This window comes from Strix aluco, chromosome 3 (assembly GCF_031877795.1).
Source record: "Strix aluco isolate bStrAlu1 chromosome 3, bStrAlu1.hap1, whole genome shotgun sequence".
NCBI lineage: Eukaryota > Metazoa > Chordata > Aves > Strigiformes > Strigidae > Strix > Strix aluco.
This window is the reverse complement of record NC_133933.1, coordinates 71,114,991-71,142,037: the sequence shown is the minus strand read 5'-3', so window position 1 is coordinate 71,142,037 and position 27,047 is coordinate 71,114,991. Positions and strand designations below refer to the sequence as shown.

General features: G+C 38.0%; 2 protein-coding genes across 3 annotated transcripts in view; both read right to left on the bottom strand.

Annotated features, from left to right (window-relative positions):
- Nucleotides 1–3,857, bottom strand: part of ARHGAP18 (Rho GTPase activating protein 18) — a 96,276-nt gene extending 92,419 nt beyond the window's left edge. Inside the window, exon 1 of the mRNA XM_074819143.1 lies at nucleotides 3,641–3,857. Within this exon, the coding sequence (XP_074675244.1) occupies nucleotides 3,641–3,684 (44 nt within the window). The 5' untranslated portion in view covers nucleotides 3,685–3,857. The remainder of the gene's footprint in view (nucleotides 1–3,640) is intronic.
- Nucleotides 3,858–10,707: 6,850 nt separating this feature from the next.
- On the bottom strand, nucleotides 10,708–25,345 carry TMEM244 (transmembrane protein 244). Of its 2 annotated transcripts, none has more exons than XM_074819150.1 (6): nucleotides 25,193–25,345; nucleotides 20,165–20,250; nucleotides 19,528–19,601; nucleotides 16,632–16,757; nucleotides 14,927–14,971; nucleotides 10,708–14,063 (listed from the first exon to the last, which is right to left on the bottom strand). In XM_074819150.1, the coding sequence occupies exons 1-6, from the start codon at nucleotides 25,223–25,225 to the stop codon at nucleotides 13,951–13,953; spliced, it is 477 nt and encodes a 158-aa protein (XP_074675251.1). In that variant the 5' UTR covers nucleotides 25,226–25,345; the 3' UTR covers nucleotides 10,708–13,950. The 2 variants fall into 2 exon arrangements, with proteins under 2 accessions (XP_074675251.1, XP_074675252.1); XM_074819151.1 differs by having other exon boundaries at nucleotides 10,708–14,045.
- Nucleotides 25,346–27,047: the final 1,702 nt, after the last annotated feature.

Below are 27,047 nucleotides of genomic sequence, written 5' to 3'. Positions count from 1 at the left end.
TTTTTAAAGGTATAAAAATTTCACATATAAAAGCAGGGATCTCATGACCGCTCCAAAATGGTTTTATTCATTGCTGCTTCAATTAAAAATCTTGCTGCATTTCATGTGACCACTTTCAGAGGCAGGTTATAGAAACAGATAATTAATTCATAACAAATAGTGAACTTCCAGAAAACCACTTCAAGCCTGGGACTGCTCTTTTCCACCTGTGTAGTCTAATCATTTTCATCTCCTAAAATGAGGAATTACCACAGCCATGCTTCGGTTCAAATTTCTGCAATACAATTACTGTTGGTCCCATCGAACATTCACTCCCCCCATGAATGTCTTTCATTCATAATTCTACGTCTTTATCTTCAGTTTGCTTGTGTTGCCTGGTGGTGTCCTTGGGATCTGCTCTATCTGCCGCCATCCCCTTTGTCTGTTGTTCTCAAGAATCACTGCTCATCTCATTTTTTGTATGATGCTCTGCTTTCACTTGGTGTGCAACCTTTGTTTACATAGAGATAATTACATAAAGTATATTTATATGAAAACATCTCACCTTGCTGAGAACATAATTTAGTGTTTTTACAGTTATTTTCTTGGCTGATCCATTCCCATTCAGTGAGCCTGCTTTTGTCTTACAGACTAATCAGAAGTTTAGGACTGAGCTGAATGGGACTTAAATGTGTACAGAACCATCCTCTATAAGGGCTAATTAGTTGAGGTAAGTGTAAGAGAACAAGCACTGCTACATGATTTCTTCTAGCAAGTATGAGTACTGTATTTCAATGTGTTCTGATTTTCAGAAAGGGCATTTCTTAGAATAGTTTTATAGTGCCCAAGGTTGTAATATTATTCCTGTAGCTCCGGGATCCTATGTTTTGCAAGTTGTCAAATTCAAAGGCAAGAAAGATTCCTGTGATGTCCACATTTCTGCTAACTGTGCAAGTGCTGCAGTGATTTGAATTAATTATCTGTTTCTCAGTAAGTACTGAATTAAGGGCATAATTATGATTCTCTAAGGATCTGATTATAGTAACAGTTTGGGCTTCCCAGTGTACTATTTTACTGGCATAGTCTAATCTTGTCACAAACTGTATTCTTACAAACTTATTAAGTACAGTTTTTCACGTTCATCTTTTTCTTATGACATATTAGCATAGTATTTATTCACTTAACTGTGGCTGAACTTTAAAATCCAATTCATGAACCAGGCCTCGCTGGTAAAGAACTTACAGGGAATACGAAGATGACAGCTGACACTTGGCATTTCTGCGTATGCTGTACTCAGGGAAGAAAAAGGGACAGTGCCGATAATAAATATTTTTCCCAGCACACCAGCTACCTAACTATTCTTAACTCAGTCAAACAGCTTATTTTTCAGTTTCCTTGCTGTTAATTGGTTTTTAAGTGTTTCCACCCTCACATATAGAAGAAAATATTGCATGGCTAGCCAGAAGCCTACTAAAATGGTTTAATCAGAAATAATAGTATTTCAAGAATATGTCAGACAATTTCAGTGTATGCACCCTGGTTCCTACTTTACCGTTTTCTGGATGCATTGTTATATTGCTGGTCACTTGCTAATGGAGGCACAGAATAAGCACACGGTAATGCCTAATAGTAGCTGTTCATGCCTGACTAGCATGGATTAAAACATCCATCACCTGTCTGTCATGATTTTGTGATGCGGATGGACAAAAGTATTATGTGATTTTGCTAAAATCAAGTGGCACTTTAAGCCTGCAGACTCACTAAAGATGACCTTTCCCTGATCTGTTCTGCATGCAAATATGCTCTATGTCGCTGATGTGTACTGGTTCCAGGGAACACCTCTTGTTCATTTATGTCCTGCCAGATACTGCCACTATTTACCACTCCAGCAATACTCAGTGAAGTATCCATCCTCTTATTTAGCTTTGACAAATGGAAACCTATCCTAACTCATGTTCATTCACGACAAATAACGTTCAATTCTTTGCCTGTTGCATGTACTGAATCCCTTTGCAGCCACATCTCCAATAGCTCTGCTTCTCCTACAAAAGCGAATTGCTGGACTTAACATCTCCCCTAATTTTACTGACTTCTTTCACTCAGTACTAAAATTATCAAATTCTGCCTTCAGCCAGGTCACTGGTCACTTTTTAAACTTTCAGATACACTCATCAGACTTTTTCGATACTTTGGTGCTCATCCAGCATGAGAAGAGCTTTCTTTAAGTTTAGTAAACTTAAAACACTTGGCAGTGATCAGGCTGCTGCTGGTTTAAGAATATAACTTTATCGCTTTGCTGCATTCCCCCATCTGTCTGCATTATTTGCTGTTTCCTAATTCCCTTTATACTATAAAATCCTTGAGGCTGAGATTTTTTTTTGTCTGATGTTTATAAAACAAATAGAGCCATGAAGCTCTGGTTCAAAACCAGCAGTAATATGCAGCAATCAAATAACCACTATTCAGAGGAGGACAAGAGAGGCAGGCGTAAGGAACTGGCAGCGATTTTTCCTCTTGATTTCCTTCTCTATTTGCCCAGCAAAGAAACAGCAGCATAAAACCACACAAATTTATAAAATTAGAGCTGTGATTTTGATTAGGTGTGTGGAATAGATTAAACAGTTTTAGCAGTTAAAACATCCTATTGTAAAAAACAAGTTAAAAACTGGTGACATAACATGCTTCTCACATGTAATTCATGCCAAAATATTATTATTTTAGTAACTGTTAATATCTTCAGAGTGCAGATATCCTAGGACTCAAGGCTTAAACCATACCAATAAAAAGTTGCAGTACAATTGAGTGCCCTTTTTTCCACTCACTGCTATGGCTAACTTGGCAAAATTTAGCTAATGAAATCAGTTCCCAGAGTTGGCCTGCCTTACGTGAAAATGCTGCACATAAATACCACTGCTTTCTCAAACTAAATTTCAGGCTCAATGTATGCTCCCTCTTGATACATTGTCTTTATGTTTTCGATCAAATCTTTTGATGCATGTGAAGTGTTTATACACGGGAGAAAAACTGTGATTCTGCAACATACACGTGGAACATCACCAGGACTGCGCATTTTTTTTGCTCTCTATCCGCTCAATGCAAAGATATTTGTACTTATCTGCTAAATTCTAGTAGATGATACTGGGAAAAACGGCTTAGTAATGTACCCGGCCAGTAGTCATATAAAAAAAGAAGAAATACGCAATTTGTCTGATCCATGCTATTATAGTTATGCGTCACGGGTACTGCAGGGATAACAACTTTTCAGACTGTAACTAATAACCGGCATTTTCCACAAAGCGCCTTTGCTCTCCTGCTGCGCTGCCAGACGCGCTCCGGGGAAGGGCTGGAAGAGGCCCGACGCCGCGGCAGCGCACACGGGCGCGGTAGCGGCCGCGGCAGCGCACACGCTCCCACCCGTCGCGGTCACGCGTGGCCGTGCCACACCGCAGCGCACCCGGCCGCCGCCGTTTCCCTCGCGGTCGCTGCCGGCGGTTCGGGCGCAGCCCGGCGCGGCGGGCGGCGGAGGCGGCGTCGCGGCGCAGGCGTGTGCGGGCGGCGTGGGCCCGGGCCCGGCGGGACGGGCGCGGGGCGGCGGCCGCCCGGGTGTGACGGCCAGCCGGGAGGAGCGGGGCGGTGGCCGCGCTCGCCCGCCCGCCCTTACCTGAGGTGCAGGTAGTGCACCAGCTTCATCACCACCGTCACCATGTTCCCGGGTCACCTTCCCCGCCGCTGCCTGCGGGGCGGGAGGGACACACGGCGGGGAGGGGGACGCTTCCCGGGGCCTCCCTCCTCCCGCCGCGGCTCTTGCCCGCTGCCTCGCCGTCCGCAGTCCCCTCGGGGCGGCAGCGGCTTCGCCTCTCGGCCGCTCACCTGCCGGCGGCGACCCGGCCCCGCCGCCGAGAGGCCCGCCCGGGCAGAGGCGGGGCCGGCGCCCTCCCGCGGGGCCGGCGCCCTCCCGCGGGGCCGCCCGACCTCGATCCCCCCCGCCCCGCCGCCCGCTCCGGAGAGGCAGCGCCCGGCGGCGGCCGGGGGCGGCCGCTGAGTCACTGCGGGGCGGCAGGCGGCTGGGCCGCCTTCCCGCCGTCCCGTCCTGAGGGGAGGACCGCGGGGAGCCCGGCCGGGGGGCGCCGTGCCCCGCTCCGCCTGGTGCCGTCGGGGCGCGCCCCGCCCGCCCGTTTCCCTGCGCTCCGCTCTGGCCTGCGGTGGGGCCACCGTGACACAGGACGGGGTCGGGCCCTGCGGCCTCCCCGAGGGGCCCGGCTTCGGCAGGGCTGCCCTGGGGCGGCCTCCCCGCCACGACCGCGCCTCGGGACGAGGCGGGGGCCCGGGCAGGCCGGCAGGGTCGCGGCTTTCTTCCGAGGTGGACGCGGCTCTCCCCCGAGAGCTGGGCAGGGGGTGCGGGGTGCGGGCAGGCAGCGCGGCGCGGGAGAGCCCGGGTGTGAGGGAGGAGGCGCCCCGCGGGAGTAGGGAGACGGTCCCGTCCCCGCGCCTGGGACGGCCGAGACCTGCACGGGGCCTGTGCGCGCTTCCACAGGCCGCTCAGCCGGGGAGAGCCCAGCAAGGAGCGAGGGGAATGATTGCAGGTGGGGACAACCTGCCTCGCCCTACGGAACTGATGTCTTCACCCACTCGGCTCAGCAGAGGACGGGACAAGAAGAGGTGATTTGATGGTGCGCATAAGCACCCACGCAGGAGGATTTGTCATAGCAGAGAGCTCTTCTTTAATCTACCAAAGACATAAGAAGAACCAAAGGACTGGGGCAGAAGGTAGACAGGTTCGGGCTGGGAACAATGAAACACCTTTTGTGTTACTGTAAGGGTACCGAAACACTGAAACAATCTATAAAAAGCACTACTGGATCTTGGATGTCCTGAAATTTTAGCTCTACAATGGATGATTTCCTCATACAAACCACATATAAATAATCTCGGTTTGACTGGGGTTACAGAGAAAATCCTGTGGTCTTTTTTACTGTGGAGATCAGCCTAGATACCACAGAGCAAATGATCAGAACAGTAACTCCAGGTTTTCAAATCTGTGAATAATAATTACTTCATTTCTGGTGTACTCCAAATTGAGAATATCCCTTCAGCCTTTTTCTCCCCTTGGGCATCCACCCTAGTCAGGGTGGACCAGGCAAGACTCTTGAAAAACTAGTATGTACTAAATGTAATTCAAAGATGATCATAATGCACACATTAACTTTTATGAGGAAAGGTTGCAAACAAAAATATATTCTGTATTTTCTGACTCAAAATGCTTGATTTAATGACTAATGAAGCATTTCATTGTGTTGATAACATTCAAATTACTGAAATTTAGAAACAAAAAGAAGTCACAGTACATGAAACGTTTCCAGTTCACCAAGAAGTATTTGGGGACCATGGATAGCTTAAAAGTAAATAGTGCCACAAAGATACATCTTAAATATTTGATATAAATTAGAAGGTTGTAGCTGCAAAGTTACTATTCTGTGACTGTACCCTCTTGAAGTAAGCTGGCTACTGTAAATTTTATTTCAGTGTTTCTAGAAAGAATTGACTGGAAATCCCCATAGACAGTAAGAATTTTAACTCAGTCTGTGGTTTGCTGTGGTCTCTAATCCCTTCTATCTGCACATTCTTGGCAGTATCAGTCTTGTAAGAAAAGTGTGTTTAGTTTTTGTTGAATCAGACAGAAAACAGAGATGCTGTAAACATACAGGAGATTATGTAGATAGTTAAAATAGATATTTTTTTTAGTGGATAAATGCTGCAACGCAAATATTTTTGGCCCATTCTACATATGGTTTTATATCCCATATCCTCAAGCTAGTTTTCATTAATGTCATTATTTTACTCTATAAATTCTTTCTATGCTTCCTGTACTTCTCAGCTCATGCCAATTAGAGCTCCTAAGTACATGCCCTTCACTTGCTAACCTGTTCTCATGCTCTGAGCTGCTCTCTACACCATTTACAGCTCTGCTCCATCAGCAGAGCAGAGGTAGAGTGTTTCATCTCTACCAGGTTTAACACAGCTGGCTTCTTTTTTGTTCTTAATGATCTCCCTTTTCATATGTCTTCTTAAAATTTGTTATTTCTCACTAGCATTCCTTAACTAATCTTTCCTTGCTAATTCTATGCTTGTATTTATTCATACAACTTTGTTAGCAAAAATATTAAAAATGGATGTAGCTGTGATCTAACAACGCTGCTATAATTCAAAGTGCTTGTTCCCAAAAACATATGAATCATCTTACTAGACTAAAAATTGATCTGATGGATTTTTTTTTTCCCTGCAAGAATGTGTACTTTCTATGAAACAAAAATTCTGAAAATTCTGTTTTACAGTTTCTAAAAGGACCTATCAAAATGTTTGAAATAAAACATACACTTTATGAGGTTTGCTTCAGTATTGCTTCGCTTTATTCCATTGTTTGACTTTAATTTTCATGCTCTGGCATATTTCAGTAGTCAACAGGATAACATATGTGTTTTGATTATATTCTGTCAAGAAATTTCTAAAAAAAAATATTTTTCCTTGAAACTTTTAGATTTTGTGTAATCAGCATTTTCTAGCAGAAAGCTACCCATCAGAAAGTTTTAAATCGTTCCAAGGACTGAAAACTTAGCCCACTATTTTCACCATGCTAAGGATGAAAGCAAAGCTTTTCAGGATTTGGTCGCACATAGTGGTCAAGTGAGGCACAAGCTGTTGGAAGGAGGAAATTAATTCCTAATCCTCTTAGTTAATGGATGGCTTATTCCCAGCTATATCATCGTATGTTCTCTTTACAGTATCTAGTCGATGTAGTACAATTCTGTTTTTTTCACACCTTACATTTTCAGCTTGCAGTCCTCATTGGGATGTATACAAATCGGCAAACCTCAGCATGTCAGAAAAGCATGTCGGAGTAGCGAGGTTGGAATAGAAGACAACCAGTGTAATAGGTGTAATTATGGGTAAGGAATTTGAGAAAGAGCTAGTGCCTTTTGAAGTCAGAGCTTTGCCTGCAGAGGAAATCCTTGAGAAAGGATTCGAGTAAGCTCTGCGGAGTGAAGAGGTACAGTCCATATAAATACAGTCTCCATCAAAATGCATTTTGAGTGTTGTCAGAAGAGTTCACCGACTCTAAAATGGATCAGGTGGTTACGAGGAAGTGTCAGGAGAATATAGGAGTTCTCAGATGTCTTGAGCATATCATGTTCTAAGACATAAAAGCATCCAGTTCCACCTAGAGAATGAAGCGTTCATAATTTAACACAATCTGTAGGCAGAACTCCAGAGAAGAGGCAAAAGAAGATTCTGGTGACAAAATTGAGTTGCATTTGGTAGCCTGAGACAATTTGCATTTGTGAGGCTGGTGTGCTATAGCAGCAATTGTCATTCTGAGCCCTAGAATTTGTGTGAGACCCAGTTTTGATAATTTTGAGATGTGCAGATTTATTTTTTTTGATGGAGAAAGCAAGTTTGAGAACAGAAACACACCATGAACAACATCAGCAACGTTCTCGCTGCAGCCTCAGAGCATTTATGATTGCAATAAAATCGTAAATGCACGACATTTGTACTGCTGGTGTAATCTAGTAATCTAGTAGATATATCATCTAATAAAAGCAGCAAAAGTTTAATGTCATTTTTTTTAATCTTTTCATCAGTTGGTCTGTATCATGGACAATGTTTAAGCATACTTAAACAAGACTTATGTGTGCTTTGTAATTTGCTTTCCTTAACTAAGCAATACTACATTTCAAAGTTAAAAACGAAATAATCTAAGATACGTGCCTTCCTAAGATTCCAACCAACTGTCCTTGTATATTAGTTAAGAATTTATGAAACAATTTTTTCTATACTAGTTCTGTACAAACTATGGTGGTTTGAAATTTGTTCATCTGCCATTAGTTGGTTGTCAGGTATCATTTTTGCCTTATTTGCCTCCGAAGCCAACCTGAATCAGTATGAAAAGGATACTCTAGCACTTAGCCATAACATTAATTTTCATGGAAAACGGCACTTTGTGAGGAAAAAAAAAAAGGTGCAGCTTCAAGGTAACAGCAAGACATCAATTTTCTGCGTTTGAAATTAACATAATGTTTTACATAATGATCCTCTCCGCTGATCATTAAAATAACATAGTTACCTCGGCAACTGGAACAGTCTGCAAATGTTATGTAGTGATACATAACACATTCTAAAAATACATACAACAAATAAGGTATGAAACATTATCATTTGGGAAAAAACATTTTTTTCAATAAAAATACCTTCTGGTCTAAGCAGATTTTTGTGAGAAAATTTCAGTTTAATTCAACTTTGTTTTTCATCAAAACTGATTTTATTTGCTCAAAACCTGAAGATGCGATGTTGTTTCATTTCCTGACAATGGAAAACAGTAGTTGCTTTTCAATTACAAGTTGTATTTTTCTTTAAATGATTCAGTGGCAAATGTTCAGGAATTAAAATTTATTTCTGAAGCATGCTTAAAAAGCTTCTGGAAAGTATGGCACACCAAATAACTGACTGATTAATTCAATCTAGAGAGTTTAATGATTTAGATCTGAATGTACCCACTGTCATTGTAACCCTCTCGTTCTCTTCTTGTTGGTACCCTTGTGAGTCTAACCTGAGCAACTGAAATCTAGCGGGACTGAAACGATCACGTATTGACACTGTTCACCTTTTTCCTTTTCAAGCAAAACTTGATTAACTGTGTTCACAGATGGTTTTGGCTCTCCTAAAACAAATTTTTGTATATTGATGATTTACTGAAAAATTTTGCCAGGACCGAGTTACCAGCACATCTCCCATTAGAATGGAAACTTGCTCCCAGCTAGGTAAGTTGGTTCATATCCTGTAAGTTCTCTTTCATTTTTCCTGGTTATTGAAGCAGCTACATTCATGAAACACCCTCATCCCTCTGCCTTTGCCACTCACTGCCTGCCCTTCTGTCTCCTGGGAATGTACTAAGGAATACTCCCTACTTTCATAGGATTCGCTATAATTTTCCAGTGAAGTAGTGTTAACACAATTCCTTAGAATTCAGATCAATTTTAAATACTAAATTCAAATTAATATAACTATAATTTGCTGTTGAATTTGCTCATGTAATTTGGCTAATATCTACAGTTTCTTTCATTTAATACCATATGAGACATCAAACACTGATATTTTTTGTCATTTTTAATGGTGCATCTTTGTGTGGACCTTTCATCAGGGTTTATGAAGTGAATCGAAGCACTTTTTCAGTGCAGTTTGAAAGCTACTGATGCAGATGTAATTTCAGTGCAAAGGTGTCTGAAGGCTCCTAAGAAATTGCTAATTCTTAATGTATTTGAGCATTTTGATGCTGAAAATCTGGTGACAAGATCACTCTGAGAGAGGGTCTGGGTACATGTAAGTGGTTCTTTGATAAAGTATTGTTCCAATAGAGACAACAGGCTCTTTACTGTTAGAAGCAGAAGTGGACCCTTCGTTTACAAATCACTTTGCAAATCCACAGCAAATAATCTTCTGTTAAGATTTATTTTCATTGGAAAATATGGAACAGTAATGACCAGGCTGTGACTATCTTTGATTTAGGACAATGACAGAAGGAGACTGAAAGTACCTTGCATATCTCTTACAGGCCCCAGTTTCAATCATCATCCTTATATTTGATTGCGACCGTTTTCTAGGAGTAGGCAACCTGAAAAGATCGGGGCCAAGGCCTTTCCTCAGATTTTGGTTGTCCATAGTTGATGTCCTAGTGTCGCTTCCCAAATCCTCAGTCCAACCCAATGCCATGCTACAACTACATGTCAGGATGACATCCAGGCACACATCTTTCCCTTCTTTCACCCTTGTTGGCAGAGGAAACCTGAATGTATGTTAACTGGGAGATGACTGCAAGGTATTCATTTGGTGCCCTGAACTGGAGAATAGGTGGAGTAGGATGTAAGTCCATCACAGAGCATGCCTTTTCTACAACACAGGCATAATTATCCTGGTACCTCTGAAAGGAGACTCTAGAGGGATCCATATCATTCTCCCTGAGCAGAGGAGAGGTTGGGACACGGGTCTGCATCTTAAAATCACAGCCTCACACTAAAAGGTTTAAAGCCAATAATAAAGGTATTAATTACACCATCAAATTTTATAACCATTCCTAAGACCTTTATCCTCCCTGACATCTAATGAGTGCATGCTGTCTGGGGCCATGATTAGCTCACAAAAAGGAGAGATTAGAGTCTTAACCATTACTGAGCAGATGGATCATTACACAGGATCTTAAGCCACGAAATAAATATTCTAAGTCAGTCACATTTGAAAGATAAAAAAATATATAAATAAAGCTTTAAATACCTGTGGAGATTAGCAAGGGTCTAACTTTATGGTGTGACAACATACATATCAGATGATGGAATGAAGAATGTGTAAGGCTTTCACATCTTTTCTCAGTTTTGTGAAGCTCACTCTGTCACGATGGGTATTTCTAGTCAGAAGACTATGGGCCACAGGAATCCTGTGCATAAATATCTAACGTAGGAGACTGCGGTCAGGTGACTCATGTACCCATTGCTGGTAATCTAGTATTATTCATACTGTGTTTTCTGTATTTATTCATGCAGCAGTTGTTGGTATTTTTAGGAATACAGAAATAATGAGTACTGTAGGGTTTTGTTTTGCTTGCTTTTTAAAGTTTGAATACAGAAGAGATGGAAATGTTGATCAAGCAATTTACAGAGGTGGAAAAATGACAGGCTTAGGTTGAGTAACCAGCTCTTTACTTCACCAGGAAATGATAAGTATTTAAACCTATATTTTTACAAAAATGCCAACTAAAAATCATTACATTGTCTGTACCCCATAGTTTGATATTTGGCTGTTTTTACACGTTTGAGTTAGTTTGTTGGTCTCAGAACAACTTTTTGAATGGGTTTACACTTTGACATTACCTTGAAGGCAGTGCTATTAACATAGGAATATATGCTTAGAGTCTCCAAAAAAAAGCATTTCACTCATGTTCTTTTTTATGAGTAAGACACTTCACCATTTGGAACAAGAATTAATGCAGAGCCATTTAGAGAGATGGCTGAATTGAGGAGAACTATTATCTGTCAGTAATGTGGTTGGGTATGATAAAAAGGAGTTTCTTGCCTCTGAAAAAAACCCCTTAGAATTACTCTAAGTATGGTATTACTAAGGTATGCCATTTGTGTACTGTTTCATTGATTTCTGTACCTGATGTTTGCAACTTCTAACCTTCCCCACAAACTCTGCCTGGAAGTGGATAAAGTCTCAATCTGCTTGTAATGTTTTCTAGACTGTCTACACCCGCACCGATACCTGTGCAAACTTGTGACTACTAGACTGTATCACAAGGGGTTAAATACTTTAACACCAAGCCCACACCAACTAAATTGGACAATATTCCTGTGCCTGGCTGTCAGAAAGCAATGAATTCTGAAAATCCTGGGGCAGGAGGTACAGGTATAACATCACAGATTATAGTCGTAACTATGGAAGTGGAGACCACCTTTCCTAGAGTCATATATAGATCAGCAGAAAAACAGATTGTGGCATACAAGTGGCGTACAAATCTCATGTTGTGAGACTCCAGTGCTACAGTCTGCAGATTTTTTCTTCTTTCACCGATCTTGTCCATTTCTTCCTTCTCATTTCTTGCTTTCATTGTGCCATTTTTCAAACATGTTCCTGTTGGTGTTTTCTCTGTTTTGCTTTCTGTAGCAACCCTTCTTTCACTCCAGCAGTTCTTCTTTTCCACCTGTGTCTTGACTGTTATCAATTAGTCACATGCAAATTGCGCAAGTGGATCACTTTATTATTGTTGCAGAAACAGCCAGGTTTGTCATATTCTAAAGTACCGTTCTGGTGTATCACATAGAAATCATACAGTGTTAGATATTATCTCTGAAGGCTTCTAACCAAGTAATGCCTACACAGATATAGCTCGTATTGCTTACATGATGAATATTTATTTGTATAATATGAACTTTGTCTACACTTTAAACTATATCATGTGTGATATTTATCATGGTGCTCAACATAGAATTGATGGAAAAGGTCAAATAGATAATGTTGAAAATGGCTCACCATTCCATATCTGAAAGTAATGCAAGAAGTTAATGACTCTTTAATAGCTGCATGCGGGCTTTTAATCCTCAAAAGAGTTCTTGCTGTGATTGTTTTTCTAGCATTGGCCTAGTACTACATGCTTTGGAGAAATCCTAGGACTAAAGCGCACTTCATACTAGTCTGAAGGTATCTGTTGCTGGTGATTTAAGGTTTTAAATATGAAACAAAATTTTAAAATGTCAGGACTGGGCAACAGACAATCTACAGCTGGGCTGGCACACGTAGAGGAAAATCCTTTCAGGTTAAAAATAGAAACTTGTTCCACCCGTGGATTAGCTTTATATCTAATCCACTCATGCTCTGCCACATGGCACACTACCTACACACACAAACTGTGTGAGGGTGAGGACAGAGGTATGAATTTACGTTAGATGGTACTTCTTTCCCATCCATTTTTATAGTTCTGAACTGAAACAAATCTGGAAGAAATGTGCAAATATTTTTCAAACACGTAATACCAGTCAGTTATCTGCACACTAATGTTTCTGGACATACAAATCCATCAAACTATAAACAGTCCGTGGTTCAGACCAGTGATAAGTGTGGGTCAGTTAATTCACTCTCCGGAATTATCTCTGCTGACTTCAGTACGCAGCATATTACACCGAACAACTTGTAAAGTCTATGTCTATTCAATGCTATGGATTTACATACCTGGTTTGTCTCTAAAATGACTTACATATCTATCATTCATGAGAGAGAAACTCACTCCTTTTGGTGTATTCTGAAACATGCTTCTCACTGCATATGTACTTCCAGTATTGAAACTTAATCGAAAATTGTAAGACTTCCAATAAATTTTAAGATGTTTGATTAAATCAACAGGGGACAGATTCTTCAGAGGCATTATTTGTTGAGTAAGATTAAGGCAAATGCAACATTTAGCACTCCTGTGCAAACAGCAAGCCAGCCTTGCTCTTCTAAGCAAACTGCAGTTGAAATCCAATCACTGTTATCGTATTTAAGATGTAGTTGCCTTACAGCAATTTTTGCATTACAACTTTATTATGGTTAAAGAGATAAAGTTACCTGAAGCCACTACTGTGGTTTATTTGTTGTTTTTAATTACCACTACCCATAAACTCACACTTTGGCATTGGCCATTTGCAGCTGGGGGAGAGAGAAAGGGATATGTATAAAAGTGGCTGTTTGGTAGCATTTGCCTTTCCTCCTTCCAGCACAGCCAGACCATAAATGGATCATTAGTGAAAGAGGAAATAGCCTGAAGCTATTATAGAAAACATTTGTCTGTAGCATCTCTAGAAGCAAGGGGGCCAACCAAACATTGGAGATTGTATGTCTGCCTGCTGTTGTCTTGGGCAGCTTCTAGGTGAGAGCTTTAAGATGGGAAGAGATGCAGAGCTATATATTCCTCTTTCCCAGGGGCTTGCCAGTAAAGACTGCTTTAAACCTACAGCAATTTATACCAGATAGGGTGACTTTAAAGTTTTGTAGCGCTTTTGAAAGGACAGACTCCAGGTTAAATTCGAGTCAGCATTTCATAAAATACAAGAGATAACAAGTACCCTGAAAACATTAAATTCAAATCTGGTTTTTTTCCTTTTTCTTGCAGGATTTTGCAAGAGTGTTGCATCATTGCTCATGGTTTATTTGTTTTTAAAAAGAAACAGTGTATCCTATTATTTGCTTAATGGAAAATGTACATACAACAGCTAAAAGTGATTACATACAACAGCTAAAAGTGATGACATTGACATTGCAAACAAATGTAAGATACAAGAGGTCTGGTAAGCCAAATATTAGGCTTACAATTAGACAGTTGCTAACTTCATTTTAATTATGTTGTTAATGAAACCATAGAAGTCATATGAAGGCAATTTCTAATTTTCCTTTTCAAAAATCATCTAGAATTGGGTAAATGAAGTTGTCTTTGAACAAGCAGTATGCCAAAATCTGTCCTCCACAAGTCATTGAAATTACTCCAGATCCTGAAAGAAAATATATGACTGCTTTATATTAATTTTTATAGTTGAATACAAATGTTATGATAAAACTTTAAGCAGATGTTCTCTTTATCTTCAATTTTTAAAAAATAGCCTGTCAGCTTAAACATTTTGCCCAATACTTTAACCACCTACAAAGATATCAGCCCCAGCAGCTACTGATTCAAAACCAGTTGCAGGACAGGGAATTTATTTGCATGTCCCCATCATTTAGGAATTTACTGCAGCTGTCAATCCTTGTTATCCATCATATAAGAACAAAGAACAGAAGCCAATCCTTTTTCCTTAACTATTTTTTAAGTTAATATATTATAGTACAAAGCTATGCCTTTAATTTTACAGAAACTTAAACATTCACAAATGTAGGTTTGCCATTCGCTCTAAGGAAATGTGATGACTGGGATTTATCTCATCTATCACAAGTACTTGTGCATAGTGTTTATAAAAATTGCCTCTGAAGGTGCCTGTTTCTTTCCACTGATTATAAAGGATACCAAGGAAGACTAGTTTGGACAACTGTCTTTTTGACACCTGATTAAGTGAGATAGTTTGATTAGTCAGGACTTAATCATGATTTATTTCAAGAACGTGAGCATATCTGGTTTTTGTTAGCAAGATTAACATAAACTGAGTCCATGCTGGTCTTAAAACAGAGGATTCTTTAAGGCAAGGCAATTCTTAGCCCAGTGTTACTTGCCTGTGTCATTAAAAGAAGTATAAATGAAAAGCATATATTTCTTCTTTAAATGTCAACAATTCTCAAATCAGTGAGACAACAGACATTTAATAGAAAAAAAAATCATACTGTAAATACTAATTTTCTACACAGAGTCTATCAATTTAAACTTTAAGGAATATAATTATACCTAATGCCAGCCACCAGTGTAACATCAGGGGGAATTCAGACATAACTGCAAGGAGAAGAAAAGGAGAAATGTAAATTTTTAAACTATAAGGATGGGGACATACAAACATTACATTATGTTATCAACGGTCTGCTTAGTTATATTTATTGAAATTGCAAAGGCATATTTAAGTACTGATCACTCAGATACTTGGTCATACCGTTAAGCTTAGCCTGGTAAGCGATCCCACTGGAAGGCAAATCTTAAACCTAATAAGTGTGTGCTAAACGGAGCTCTTAGACTCTCTGGAAGAAGTGCCTTTTTTATTATACCTGTGCATGGTTTAGCACAACAGAGACACCGATCCCCTGGTAGAGTGCCTACATATTGCTGCAATCCAAACAAATTAAGCTGCCTGACATTTTCAGTTTAATGGGTGACGTGGTGCATGACAGGCAGGCTGGGGCTGCATGCCACAAGTTAGTACTATTGCACAGCGTGCTCTGTCCTGTGTCGGGCACTTGCCCTTGCCTCACGCAAGCTGACCCACATCTCCACTGTATGATCAACTGCAGGGCCATGATATGACCCAATTTTGCCACCCCCCAAAAAAAGTCTGATGAGACTGTAGAGGTAGTAATGTGAGCTGAGAGTCACACTGCATATGCTGGCAGCTCAGAGTCAGCCAGAAGAGCTTTGGTTGGCCATCTGACTGAAACAATAACAAATCTGGGGTTGTTTGAACATCAAAATGCGTCATCTAATATAATGATAGAAGATACCTTCCTGTATAAATTATATAAAGTAGTTTTTTGGTAGTTTTTGTAAATTCCTTGATTTAAATACAAATGTTATTCATAAAGAATACAGTAATTTAAATTCCAGGAAATGAAATTCCATAGATGAGAAATTATGTTTAATTTTTTAAGATAAAGTGTCTGTTGGTCTCTGGTTTAACTTGTCATGGGAACTGGGGAATCCCTGTGTGTATAAAGTGCTAACAGACAAGTGGACAAGGCATTGGAAAATGGAAGATGAATTATTATGTAGTAGGGAGGCTCTGGCAAGATGGGATTAAAATATATTTCCTAATCAGCCATAGCAGTATTCTGCTAAACAGCATGAGAAGAGGGATCAGGTTACCAGGTGCTGGCAAAAAGTGTTGATGAGTCTCATTTACAGCAGCTGATTCTTTTCCTTTTCTTTCCTTTGAGGGGAAGAGTTTCAGAAAAAAAAAAAAAGATGCTTCGATGGTAAAATGCTTTATTTTCCTCAATGAGATTTAGTTCAAATTATCTAACTTAAAAACTTTGAATTGGCTTTGCTGGAGCAAGCGTCATTTTTACTCTGAACTCGAGCTGAAGTGTAAATGAGTAGATCTTAAAGTATCAGGACATGGACAATTATTAATTTGTTTCAGAGGAAAACACCTCCCAGATGCTGAAATTGTATCTAGGCAGGATCTGTTTCATAGGAACTGTTAGATTGTGAACTAAAACTCTGGGTTTTTTATAAGAAAATAGTGTTTTAAAATTCTGCAACAAAACCAGAATTGAGTTTTAAATGGCAGGATTTAAATACATCCATGAGTCAATGGGTGGAAAATATGTATTTATTTAGCTTTAAGGAAAAATTACGTTAGTCCAGTGATACAGTGGATGAATCATAGCTGGATGGTCCTTCAATTTGTGATACCATGCATGTATTTAGCAGTAAACCTACTTACCAACTGAAGTTATGATGATATGAATAATAGTAACGGTTACAGCATAATCCCAAACCCATTCTTCCACAACCAGGGCAAACAGCAGACCACAAATGAAGAAAGTTATTTCCAATGATATCACAAGAACTGTAAGTTGAAAATAGGATATTTACACAAAACAGTTTTGAAAGGCTTTTTCTCATATTCAAAATTATAGCAATAGAAAGTTAAAATGTCTGAAATAGCTATGCAAATTTTTTTACAAGTTCAAATATTAACTAATGTTTTCATTATAATGTTAATTTCTAATTTTGCCACAGACATCTGCATGGGTTGTATCCTGATTTGCCTATGGACTGTAGAATGTTGTGTATTTTATGTAAAAACATGAGGATTAACAGGATTATGACCAGCAACAGGATTATGACCAGTTTATGTATGCCCAAAGGAGAAATGAAATGAAAATTTTACTTAGGGACCATCCAAAATCTTTGCATATGGTGCCAGATAGATTTGGTTGATATTGACACAGATCAAATTTTTCTCATCCAAAACAGAATTGTGTGGTTAAGGAGTTATATTTGCTAAGAAACTTCATAGTTTACTCCCTGTCGAATTCATTGCATCACACACATATATATATATGATATATACCAGAATATATATATATGTATCAGAACAATTTAAAGACAAGATATACAAGGGGAGATAGAGCAGAGAGCCTACAAGCTGACAGAGGCCATCCAACCGTATGGATCTCATGGTACGTACGACCAGGAGCCTGGCTTTTCTCAGTGCTGATAGCAAGGCTGCCACAGCTACCACGCTGTCACCGCGCCTGACGTTCAGCAGCTAGTTCTGTGTTGCATTAAACCATAAATGGGTATTACCAGCAAAGTGATAACTAAATTTTGCTGCCAAAAGAGACTATTAAAGTTATGTGATCAAGAAAATTCCTTCTCTTTGTGACGAAATGGTGCATTTCTGTCCCCTGGTGTGTTCTCTGGAGCGTGCTGAGCCATGCCGTGCCACCAGCGTCATTTGATGAGCTGTATTTGACACAGCAACGGTGTGGTGCTTAGGTGTCAGCTTATTTACTTGCTATTATGGGTAATGGGATCAAAAGTAATCACTTTTAGGACAAAGTCTGGCTTTTGGCTGGGTGGCTACCTGGGATACCAGGGGATTGAATGGAAAATGCATGATGCCTCTTCTAGGTGTAGTCCCGAGTCCCCATACAACAGGCCGTAATTGTGCATTTGTAATTCACATAATTTTCCATCTAAATGCATTTTGTTCTTTTTAAATGCACAGGCATACAAAAGTAACATTTTAATTGAATTAAATTTAATTTTTTTACTGTTGCAGTAATGTAATACCTAAGATTACTGTAGCTGAGAGTAGAGAGACCATTGTTATTTTTTCACTGTATTTAATTTATACATTTTGCGGCATTTTGTGCCTTTCAATTTTATTATATTCTTTATAGAGTCAATTAGTTCCTACTATATTATGGATCTTTCACCTAGCAGTTTAAAAAAAATGTAAAAAATATGAAAAAGATAACTGGAAAAACCACATGTAATTAGGAAAGTGGGAAATAACACTTCAAAAAATTTAATGTTTGACAATGCATTTTAGTATTTGTAGCTTATTATATTTCATGTTGATAGTATCCCTTTAAATTATGCCAATAATTTTATAGTTTAGAAAGTATGCTTAGTGTGGACAGATGCTCTGTAAACTTTTTTACAAAACTGGGCCAGTAATGATAGCTCAGTTCTGAGCTGACCTCCATTTTTCTTTTGAGGTTGGCTTTTAAAGACATAATTCTGTTTTTAACAGGCACTGGTGAGACTCTTGAGTAAACTAATTCTTATTTGCAACATCATTCAGAGACCTTTGTTCTGTCTCTGTGCCCGCAGACTTTAAATAGATCTTGTTATATTTTGCTATTCCATGTTATTTCACAGGGTGGACAGAAAGGAGGGTGGAATAATAACCAGTTGCATGGCATAGTTGCTGTCTTTGGCATATAAACATGCTGCATCAAAGTAAATGATAAAATTTTTTGGGAAAAAAAAATCATATTAAGATAGAGTAATCATATTAGGGCCCTGAAAAGTAATTCTAATGGAATATGATTTTTTTTTTCCACTGCTACAACTGAAATGTTCTTTTTTCATCTGAAATCAATATTGACACGGTACAAATATCCATGCATTTTTATTACTTTTTAACCTGATGAATTAACCAATTTACTTTTGAGCTTTACTTACTCTACTGACAGATGACGTGGCTTGCCTTTGTAAAATAGGTTACAAATATAGTAAAATCTCATGTATGCATGTAATTTTTTAGGAATGACAGATTAGGATAAAGAATGTATTTTGAGAGCTTCAGACAAAAGTGCAGAAATTTGTGTTAGGGTATATACAGGTATGTTTAGGGATTAAGCTACAATCAAACCCTGAAATTTTAATGACCACTGTATTCAGGAATTACCAAAGCAGAATTTCCATTAGTTGAATGTGACCCATTATTCAGATCTGGATCCAATGATTCATAAGAAATTTGCTGCAGTATGAAAATTAAATTTAACAACTTTACAGAGAGCAGATAATTGTTCTGCAATGAAAATGAAGCATCCTGGCAAAGCAGCACATTTTCTTCAGATGATACAAGATCAGAAGAACAACTCGAGGAACAACCTAAGACTTGAATGATAAGTAGCAATACAGAAATGAGAAGTGCTGGCAAGATGAATAAGCATTTAAATGCAGTGTAGTTAAAATACAGAAATCATTAATATGACTAAAAAAACTTTAAAATACTGTCCATAAGGAAGACAAGTTTACATACCGATACAATCTATTTTCTTGACTGAGAAATAAAAAGAGACACAAACTTCAGTTACCTAAATAATATGGGTTAATCCATGAGGGATTTGTCTTAAAATCAAAAGGTGCCAAACCATCCAACATTTTAATCCTGTGGAAACAGAATTAATAAATTTAACCAGCCATTTTCAGTAATGCCTTAGTGATTATATGGCACATTATGGGTGCTTTTAAATATGATTTCAAATGGAATACTCTGGGCTTTTACAAGCTCTCTACATCACATTACATGTTGTGGTCTTGCCCTTGCAACAGTGTCCACGATCTCCACTTTTATTTAAAACAAGTCTGGCACTATACATGCTAATCAACTTCCTAAGAGAATATAATTTGTCTTTTTAATGGATTATAAAATCTTTCTTTTCCCTTTTTAATGTCATCTTTGCTCTTACATTCATTTATTTACATGGTGCAAGTGCAAGGAAGTAGATTAGAACCAACATTTTATATTAGTTTTTAGTCTCCATTTGCAAATTTGTGCACTTGAACAAAGGTTCAGGTGCAACAATTCAACTGAATTTGAAAAATATGTTCACAGGATAACTGGAACTGAACGCCTCCAGTCTGGATGCCTCCTCTGCAGGGTCATAGCTTTACACATTATATCCAGTTGTAGTATGCTGTCATATTAGAATAAAGACAAGGAAATCTTACTTGAATACTGCGAAGCACACAGAGAGGACCACATAGTACACAGTGTAGAAAACTACCATGCATATCAACAGGTTTACCAGAACAACCTGCAAAAGGGAGAAAGAAAATAAAACCTAATGCTATGTTTACATTAGGTACATAATTGTTAGAAAATAATTCCAGATTTCTATCAACCATAATGTGAAAAAAAAACCTTAGAAAAGAAAATATTTAGACAGAATTTTTGCTGTTGTAAATTACATAGAAGTTGCTAAAGTTTGGTACCTTTCAGCTCCTAATATGTGGTTATAATGCATGGTTCTTTGTTTTTATTGTATATTATTATATACCAACTATTTATTGAATTTATAAGTGCTCAGAGAATGAGAAGCATATTTCTTGACAGTTATTACACAGGACACTTTGAGAGTTTAAGATCATCCAGATGCTTAACTAGTCGTTAACCTAGTTTTAGCCTAGTTTTTAACTTAAAAGAAATGCCATCCTTGTAAGTATGTTGAAACTGTATACAAATAAACTGTAGAAAATTGTAAAGCAGTATCTGTTAAGTTTGCCAGCCTCTAGAAAACATGTCACCCTAGTGCCTACTTCCAAAGGTGAGGATGTAGACAACTTAAATGAGTAATGAGTCATATCTGTTAAATATTTTTCAAAGTTCAATTGTTTGTGAATTAATTCTAAATTAATTCCAACTCCAAATTGAAAAAATACCCCTAAAAATCTGAGTTTCATAAAGCAAACACTATCTTATGATCAAATACTGTGTCTTTAAGAAAAGAGGCACACTATATACAGAATTATACAAAGAAGGTATGTTTCCTAAGATACCTTGTTATCCTTATTTCTTTCATTTCATTTCAGTGTCTTCATTTCTAAACTGAAGTTTCAGAAGCAATGCAGCCAGAGAAAAACCTGCTAGCTTTCACCTGATGAAGTTCAGAGAATGCCTTGAGAGCCTTTCAAGTGAACATATGTCTGCTCACATAAGTCTGATCTTCTAAATTGGCTTCCTGAATTGTGCAGGCCCTAGGACTTGTATTCATTCCTACAGGTATAATGTAAAATTATGTTTTGAAGGTTAATACATTTTGGTAATAATAATAGTCTTGCTTAAGCAGAATGCTTTAATTTCTGTTTTTCTGTGATGATGTAATGACATTCCAGATGTTTATTTGGGGTTTTATTTTTTTAAAGGGAAACGTGGGACATCAGGAATAGACATCTCTATGCATCGAACTTGAGCAATGGCTTTGGCAATATTGTGTGCTTGCTTAAGAACATGAAACTGAAAATGTTTACTACAGTCAGTAGAGTGATCAGTAAAATCAGTTTTTCTTTTCTGTAGACTCCAGATTGTCTTATATTTTGTCAGTCTAGCTAGTGCTTTATCAAGTCATATTTCTCCTTTCCTCTTTCTTAACTTCTTTGTAGCTTTCCTCTTTCATGGCCCTTTTCTAAACTCCCAACTCTATTATTTCATTTTCTTCTCTGCCTATCCTCTCCACTCCACATCTTCTGCTTTTTACTTTCCTCTGAAACAATGTAGATAGAAAACAGTCATGAGAAAGACAGTGACTGTAGAGAGAATTGTCACCAGTTTCATATTGTCCATCTTTAATTTTGTGCTACATGATGCTTTAGAATGGAAGAATCTGTGGCTACATTCTGCTTTTTGCTATTAAAGCATTACAGTTTCTGTTTTAGGAGTAGACTGTTGTATAAATTCTTAGTCCATTACTACACATGTAATGAGTTAAGAATTTTTTGCCCTTCCTCCAGTTTGTCTATCAAATATTTGAGACTAGCAATGTGTGTTTACCTGACTTCTCCGGTAAGACCTCCATAGATCTCAAGTCTATGATTCATTATTCAATAATGATCCAAGAGGAACATAATTACTATAGTGATTGCATTATTAAGTAAATACACTTGGACATGTAAATATGGGCCCTAAGCCTGCATGTTTTTGTGTGCCCTGCAAAATCCCATGCTGAATTTCCCCTGACATCAATGGAATTGAGCTGACAGCAGGTGAGTTTGGAAGTTTTGACATTTTACCAGACTTCTTGTCTATGTTGATCAAAACTAAATTTAAAATGGAAAAATTAAGACTAAGATGATGAAATATTTCAAATACAGGTATTCATTCAGAAGTAAATCCATGAAAAGTGGCCCTGCATAAATAAAGTAGTAAAAAATAGAGGACTGGATGCAATTTTTCAGTGTATCGGAATGGGAAGCAGAGAGTATGGACTGCATATAATGAAGCATTATATCAATGCAGAAGAAGCTAGTGTTTGTCTCTTTGAATGGTGACACCATATTTACAATGGGAATGAATTTTAGAAAAAATAGGTAACAACTAATAGAGGAATAGGAGTCAATTCTGAAGAAAGGTAAAAGGAATCATGTTTGTGTATGTTGGTTACAGGGACGGAGGTAGGGGAAATAATAACTGCATATTCATAACTAAAAGGGAAGAGGATTTATTTGGAGAACAACTAAGACTAAAGGAATGAGACCTGGAGAACAACTAAGACTAAAGGAATGAAACCAAAACCCAAATGCATAAGATACTGCAAATTTCAAAAATCATAACCATTTTGCAAAGTTTGAGACTTGCTCATTTTATTTATTTGCTTTTATTCAATAATTTTTATCAAAACTGGTTATTGAGTGCCCTTATCACTCCTGTGGATTTTGAGGATAAAGTTGGACAATGTTCTTGACAAGTGATTCAAAATTAATAAAGAAAAAAAGAAAAGAAAATATGTAGAATATTTTTTAAGTGCCTGTTTTTAAATTAAACTCAGTTGGCAGGTAAAATTGCAGTGAAAAATGTAAAACATAAGCCAGGTCTAAAGTACAATTTCCATTTTGATTTAGTTTGTTATAATCTGGTAAAAGGAGCCCTTATTCAAGGAAGCAGTGACTCTGAAAAGGGCTGTGGATGAGCATTAGCTCATACTAGCTCATTTTTATGAGCTTCTCTTGCAATATTGTGACACAAAACAAGCCCTTAAGGCTTGGGGTTTTAAGGTGGAAGAATATGAATAGAAATAAGGAAGAAGTATTACCTCTAAACACAGCACTGGGAAGACAAAGTGGCATACAATTTGGTGCCAGTAATTTTTAAAGTAGGTTAAGAAATTAAGAAGGTGCAGAGAAGAGGCACAAAAGGGAGCTGATGGCTAGAAATGTTTTGGGGTTTTTTTTCATTAGAACTACAGCTCTAAAGAGGTCAATCTGTTTAGCTCTGAGGGCTGATTTGATTATGATGGATAAGTACCTTCACAGGCAGAAAATACCAGGTACTTAAGGGCTCTTTAATCTATCAGAAAAGCCACAAGAAGTAAACAGCTGCAAGTTATAGCTAGACAAATTCAAAAGATGTGTGAAGGACATTTTTAACTGTAAAGGCAATTAGCCAATGGAACAAACTGCCTTTGGAAATAATAGACCCTTCAAAGCAAAACCAGATGCCTTTCTGGATGAAACTTCACTCAAACATCTCTAACGTTAGTTCACTTCTGGTCTTGGTTCTTTGAATGGTTGCATGGTACATAATGTATTTACAGAACCATCCCACATTGACAGAAGTGTGGATACTGTGAATTTATCAGACTACTTATTTTTATATTGATAAATATTGTAAAGTGCTAAATATTGAATAGTGCATCTATCTCTCACAAGGAGAGAGATCAAGGAGCTTTAGTTGGCATATGCAATAGGGGAGAAATCCATCGTGCTTGTACAAACTGATATATGTCAATAAGTAAACGTCCAGGACAGTCTTATTCTTTTCTTTTTCCCCCACATCAAAACAAAGCTAAGCAAAAACTGAGAATGATTAATCTCTTCAGCCAGGTTGGTCTGAGGGTTAAATACAGGTTTCCCGTTTCCACTGTCTTTAGTCCTACTCTAAATGAAAATGGGCCAAATAACCCATTTGATCCATTCTTTTCCACAGTGTACCCCATGGTCACTGTAATGTTAATTGACTACAATGCCCTGTGCAAGTTAGGCAGCCATGCTACCAACTACCCCCCTGAAAGTATCACTAAGCATTGGAAGTTTAATCTTTGGCACATTATTGGTGAGAATAATTTTCATTCCATTACTCTGAGCAGACGCACGTTTCCTGTAACTGTCCTTTATCTGCTGCCTCCTTGAAGCCGTATCTGCTCTATATGTAGATCCGTGCTGTAATAAAAGTGGTGAGACAGGAATGAAGTGAAAATCACAGAGCTGAAGGACAACTGTGAGCCGATGACCTGTTGACCTCTAATTACAGTAGGTGAATTCCTAGCCTCTCTTGAAGTCAGTGACAAACTTTCCTTGGTGTCAAAGGCCCCGGATTTTTCTCTTTGTACCCGGAATATTCTTAGTTTCTGTCTTAGGGATGTAGTGATGTATTAGGTATAGCATGCTTTGCTCAGTTGAGTAAGCTAAGGAAATAAATGCAGCTCAGTGCTAAGAATATATTCTTAAAAGAATAACATGAAAATGAAAACCCTTTGAAAATTTTTCAGTTTTATCATTTTCTGCTTCATTTTTTATTTGGACTTTCCACTGAAATTTAAACTTATATATTTTTTAAATCTCAGAATACATTTTATTTTCAAACTATTTTTTCCCTTTCTAACCCCTCAAATATTTCAAAGCGAAAACCACAAGTTAAAAAACACAGAGTCATTTATTATATGTTAAAACAACTTAAAGGATTTTAGGAATACACTGGTGTCATTAAATGTAGGATTTTATTAGACATTTCCAAGAAGTATATCTCATAAATGGAACTACATCACATATTTTGAAATCCTTTTTATAAGATGTACTTTGCAGTACTTACTATCAGCAGTATAGTACAAGGTGTCCTTTTCATTTAGCTTTTTAGTAAGAGAACATTGAAGAACACTCTTACTGTAAGAATGAAAGCAACTGCTTTTTCAAGCCCTGCAGTAGCTGTCTAATTCTCTAAATACTATCCGGTGACATACAACACTATACAATCTCAATTTCCTTTACCTTGGTTTCAGCAGTTTTGACCTTGAGAGCCATGGACACATGATGAGTGAAAGGAAGTGCTGTTGCTATATTCCATATGCCAACATCAGCAGGAAGAAGCAGCTGTTTTTCACCCAAAAAAACATTCTCATGGGTCAATATAGGACAGAGTGAGGTGAGTTGATTGGATTAAAAGGAATTGAGACAGAAGCCATCTGCGAGCTAACTGTAAGCCGCTGAAGAGCAGAGAGAAAATCCTACTGGCTCATTTTAAAGTTCGTGCTTCCATAGCTACAGTCAGCCAAAGCATACCATTATAGGTATAACTTGTCTATTTAGAGACAACATTATTAATATTATTTTCTACCTTCTATTTGCTTTTTTCAGCATTCATTTGATCACAGTTCCTTGGGGTTATTATACCTTTCTACTTTTAATTAGTTCTAGAATTTCTAACATTAATTCTATTAAATACAGATGTGGAGTGGTACATTCTTCACAAAGTTCTTTGGGAACATTTTTCTTCTGACTATCACTCTACTACATCAAGTATAATTCACATTAAATTAGGTATAATTAGGTTAAGAAATGCTAGACTTATGTTATGACTCTTCTCCTTTTCCTGAACCATATTTTGTTCCTTCAGCAGAATGAAATTTAGTGTGCTTTAGAGCAGATCCAACTTCTACTGAGCAGTTCCTTAATGGATTTGGATTTGACTTTTTACAGATGCATTATGATTCAGTATGCTGTGTTATTGGGAAAAAGGAGATCATAAAAGGGAACACTTCTGAAACCGAATGAAGAATCAACTTTTTTTCTTTTTTGCTAGTACTAACATAATATGTGCAAGTTTCATTAGGGTTTTTATGCCTTTTTAATCATACAAAATAAATGTTATCTGCTTAAAAATATAGTCTGCACTCAGCAAACAAGAGCTTTCACTCATCTATTTGATAGCTCCAGATTGTGAATACTGCCAGGGAAATTACTGGTAGTATTGTATGAAATTCCTTCCCGTGCAAAATGCTAGCACAAAAATCTGTGCATCAGTTAAGTTCTATTTTGAGGACTGAAGTGATGTCTAAGGAATAGACTGAAACAAAATAAAAAAACTAAATTAATTTGCTTAAAAAGTTGCAATAGTCACAAGTAATGAAGAAATATTGGCTTTAGTAATTAAATATACTTGAAAAGGAACAAAAGGTTTCAAAAAGCATCCTATCTACCCCAAAGTATCAGCTGAAAACAGCCATGACCTAAAATTAATTTGCACTACTTTTTCAGTAACTCTAAGTAGCAAGATAATTGAAAGAGTAATGGATTGCATTAATCTAAGACCATTATTAAACATAGCAAGAGTTTATATTCACTGACTTACTTCTTCAGAAAGAGTCAATTTAACCAGACAAAGATTGAAGATAGAACCAAAGTCACTGAGTCTGACTGAAATGTAATGGAAGCTGTAGGCATGGATTTGTTGGGGAGACTAAGAGATTCCTCCCATTCCTATTGCACAGTTGAAAACTGTAAATACTCTAAGAGAAAGGATAATATTTCTGTTGCATTCTTGCTTCAAGATTGAAAGAACTAGAATTGCGGTAACCCAGTGAACAGGAACAAATCAAAATTGGGAGTGGCAGAAACTGTGTGTGACCCAAAATACTGACTAAATCACTCAATAGTGAATATTAATGGCAGAGATGTTGTGTTGCTGTTAGCAAAATGCCAAGATAATGGAATAATCAGGTTTTGCGTTTCTTATTTTCTTCAAGTTCTTTCTCACTTGGTCAGCTATAGGAAATATGACAACTCCTATTCAGCAGAGGGAGACAGAAGACAAGTTTTGATGAATGCTCTATTTGGGTTTCAACAA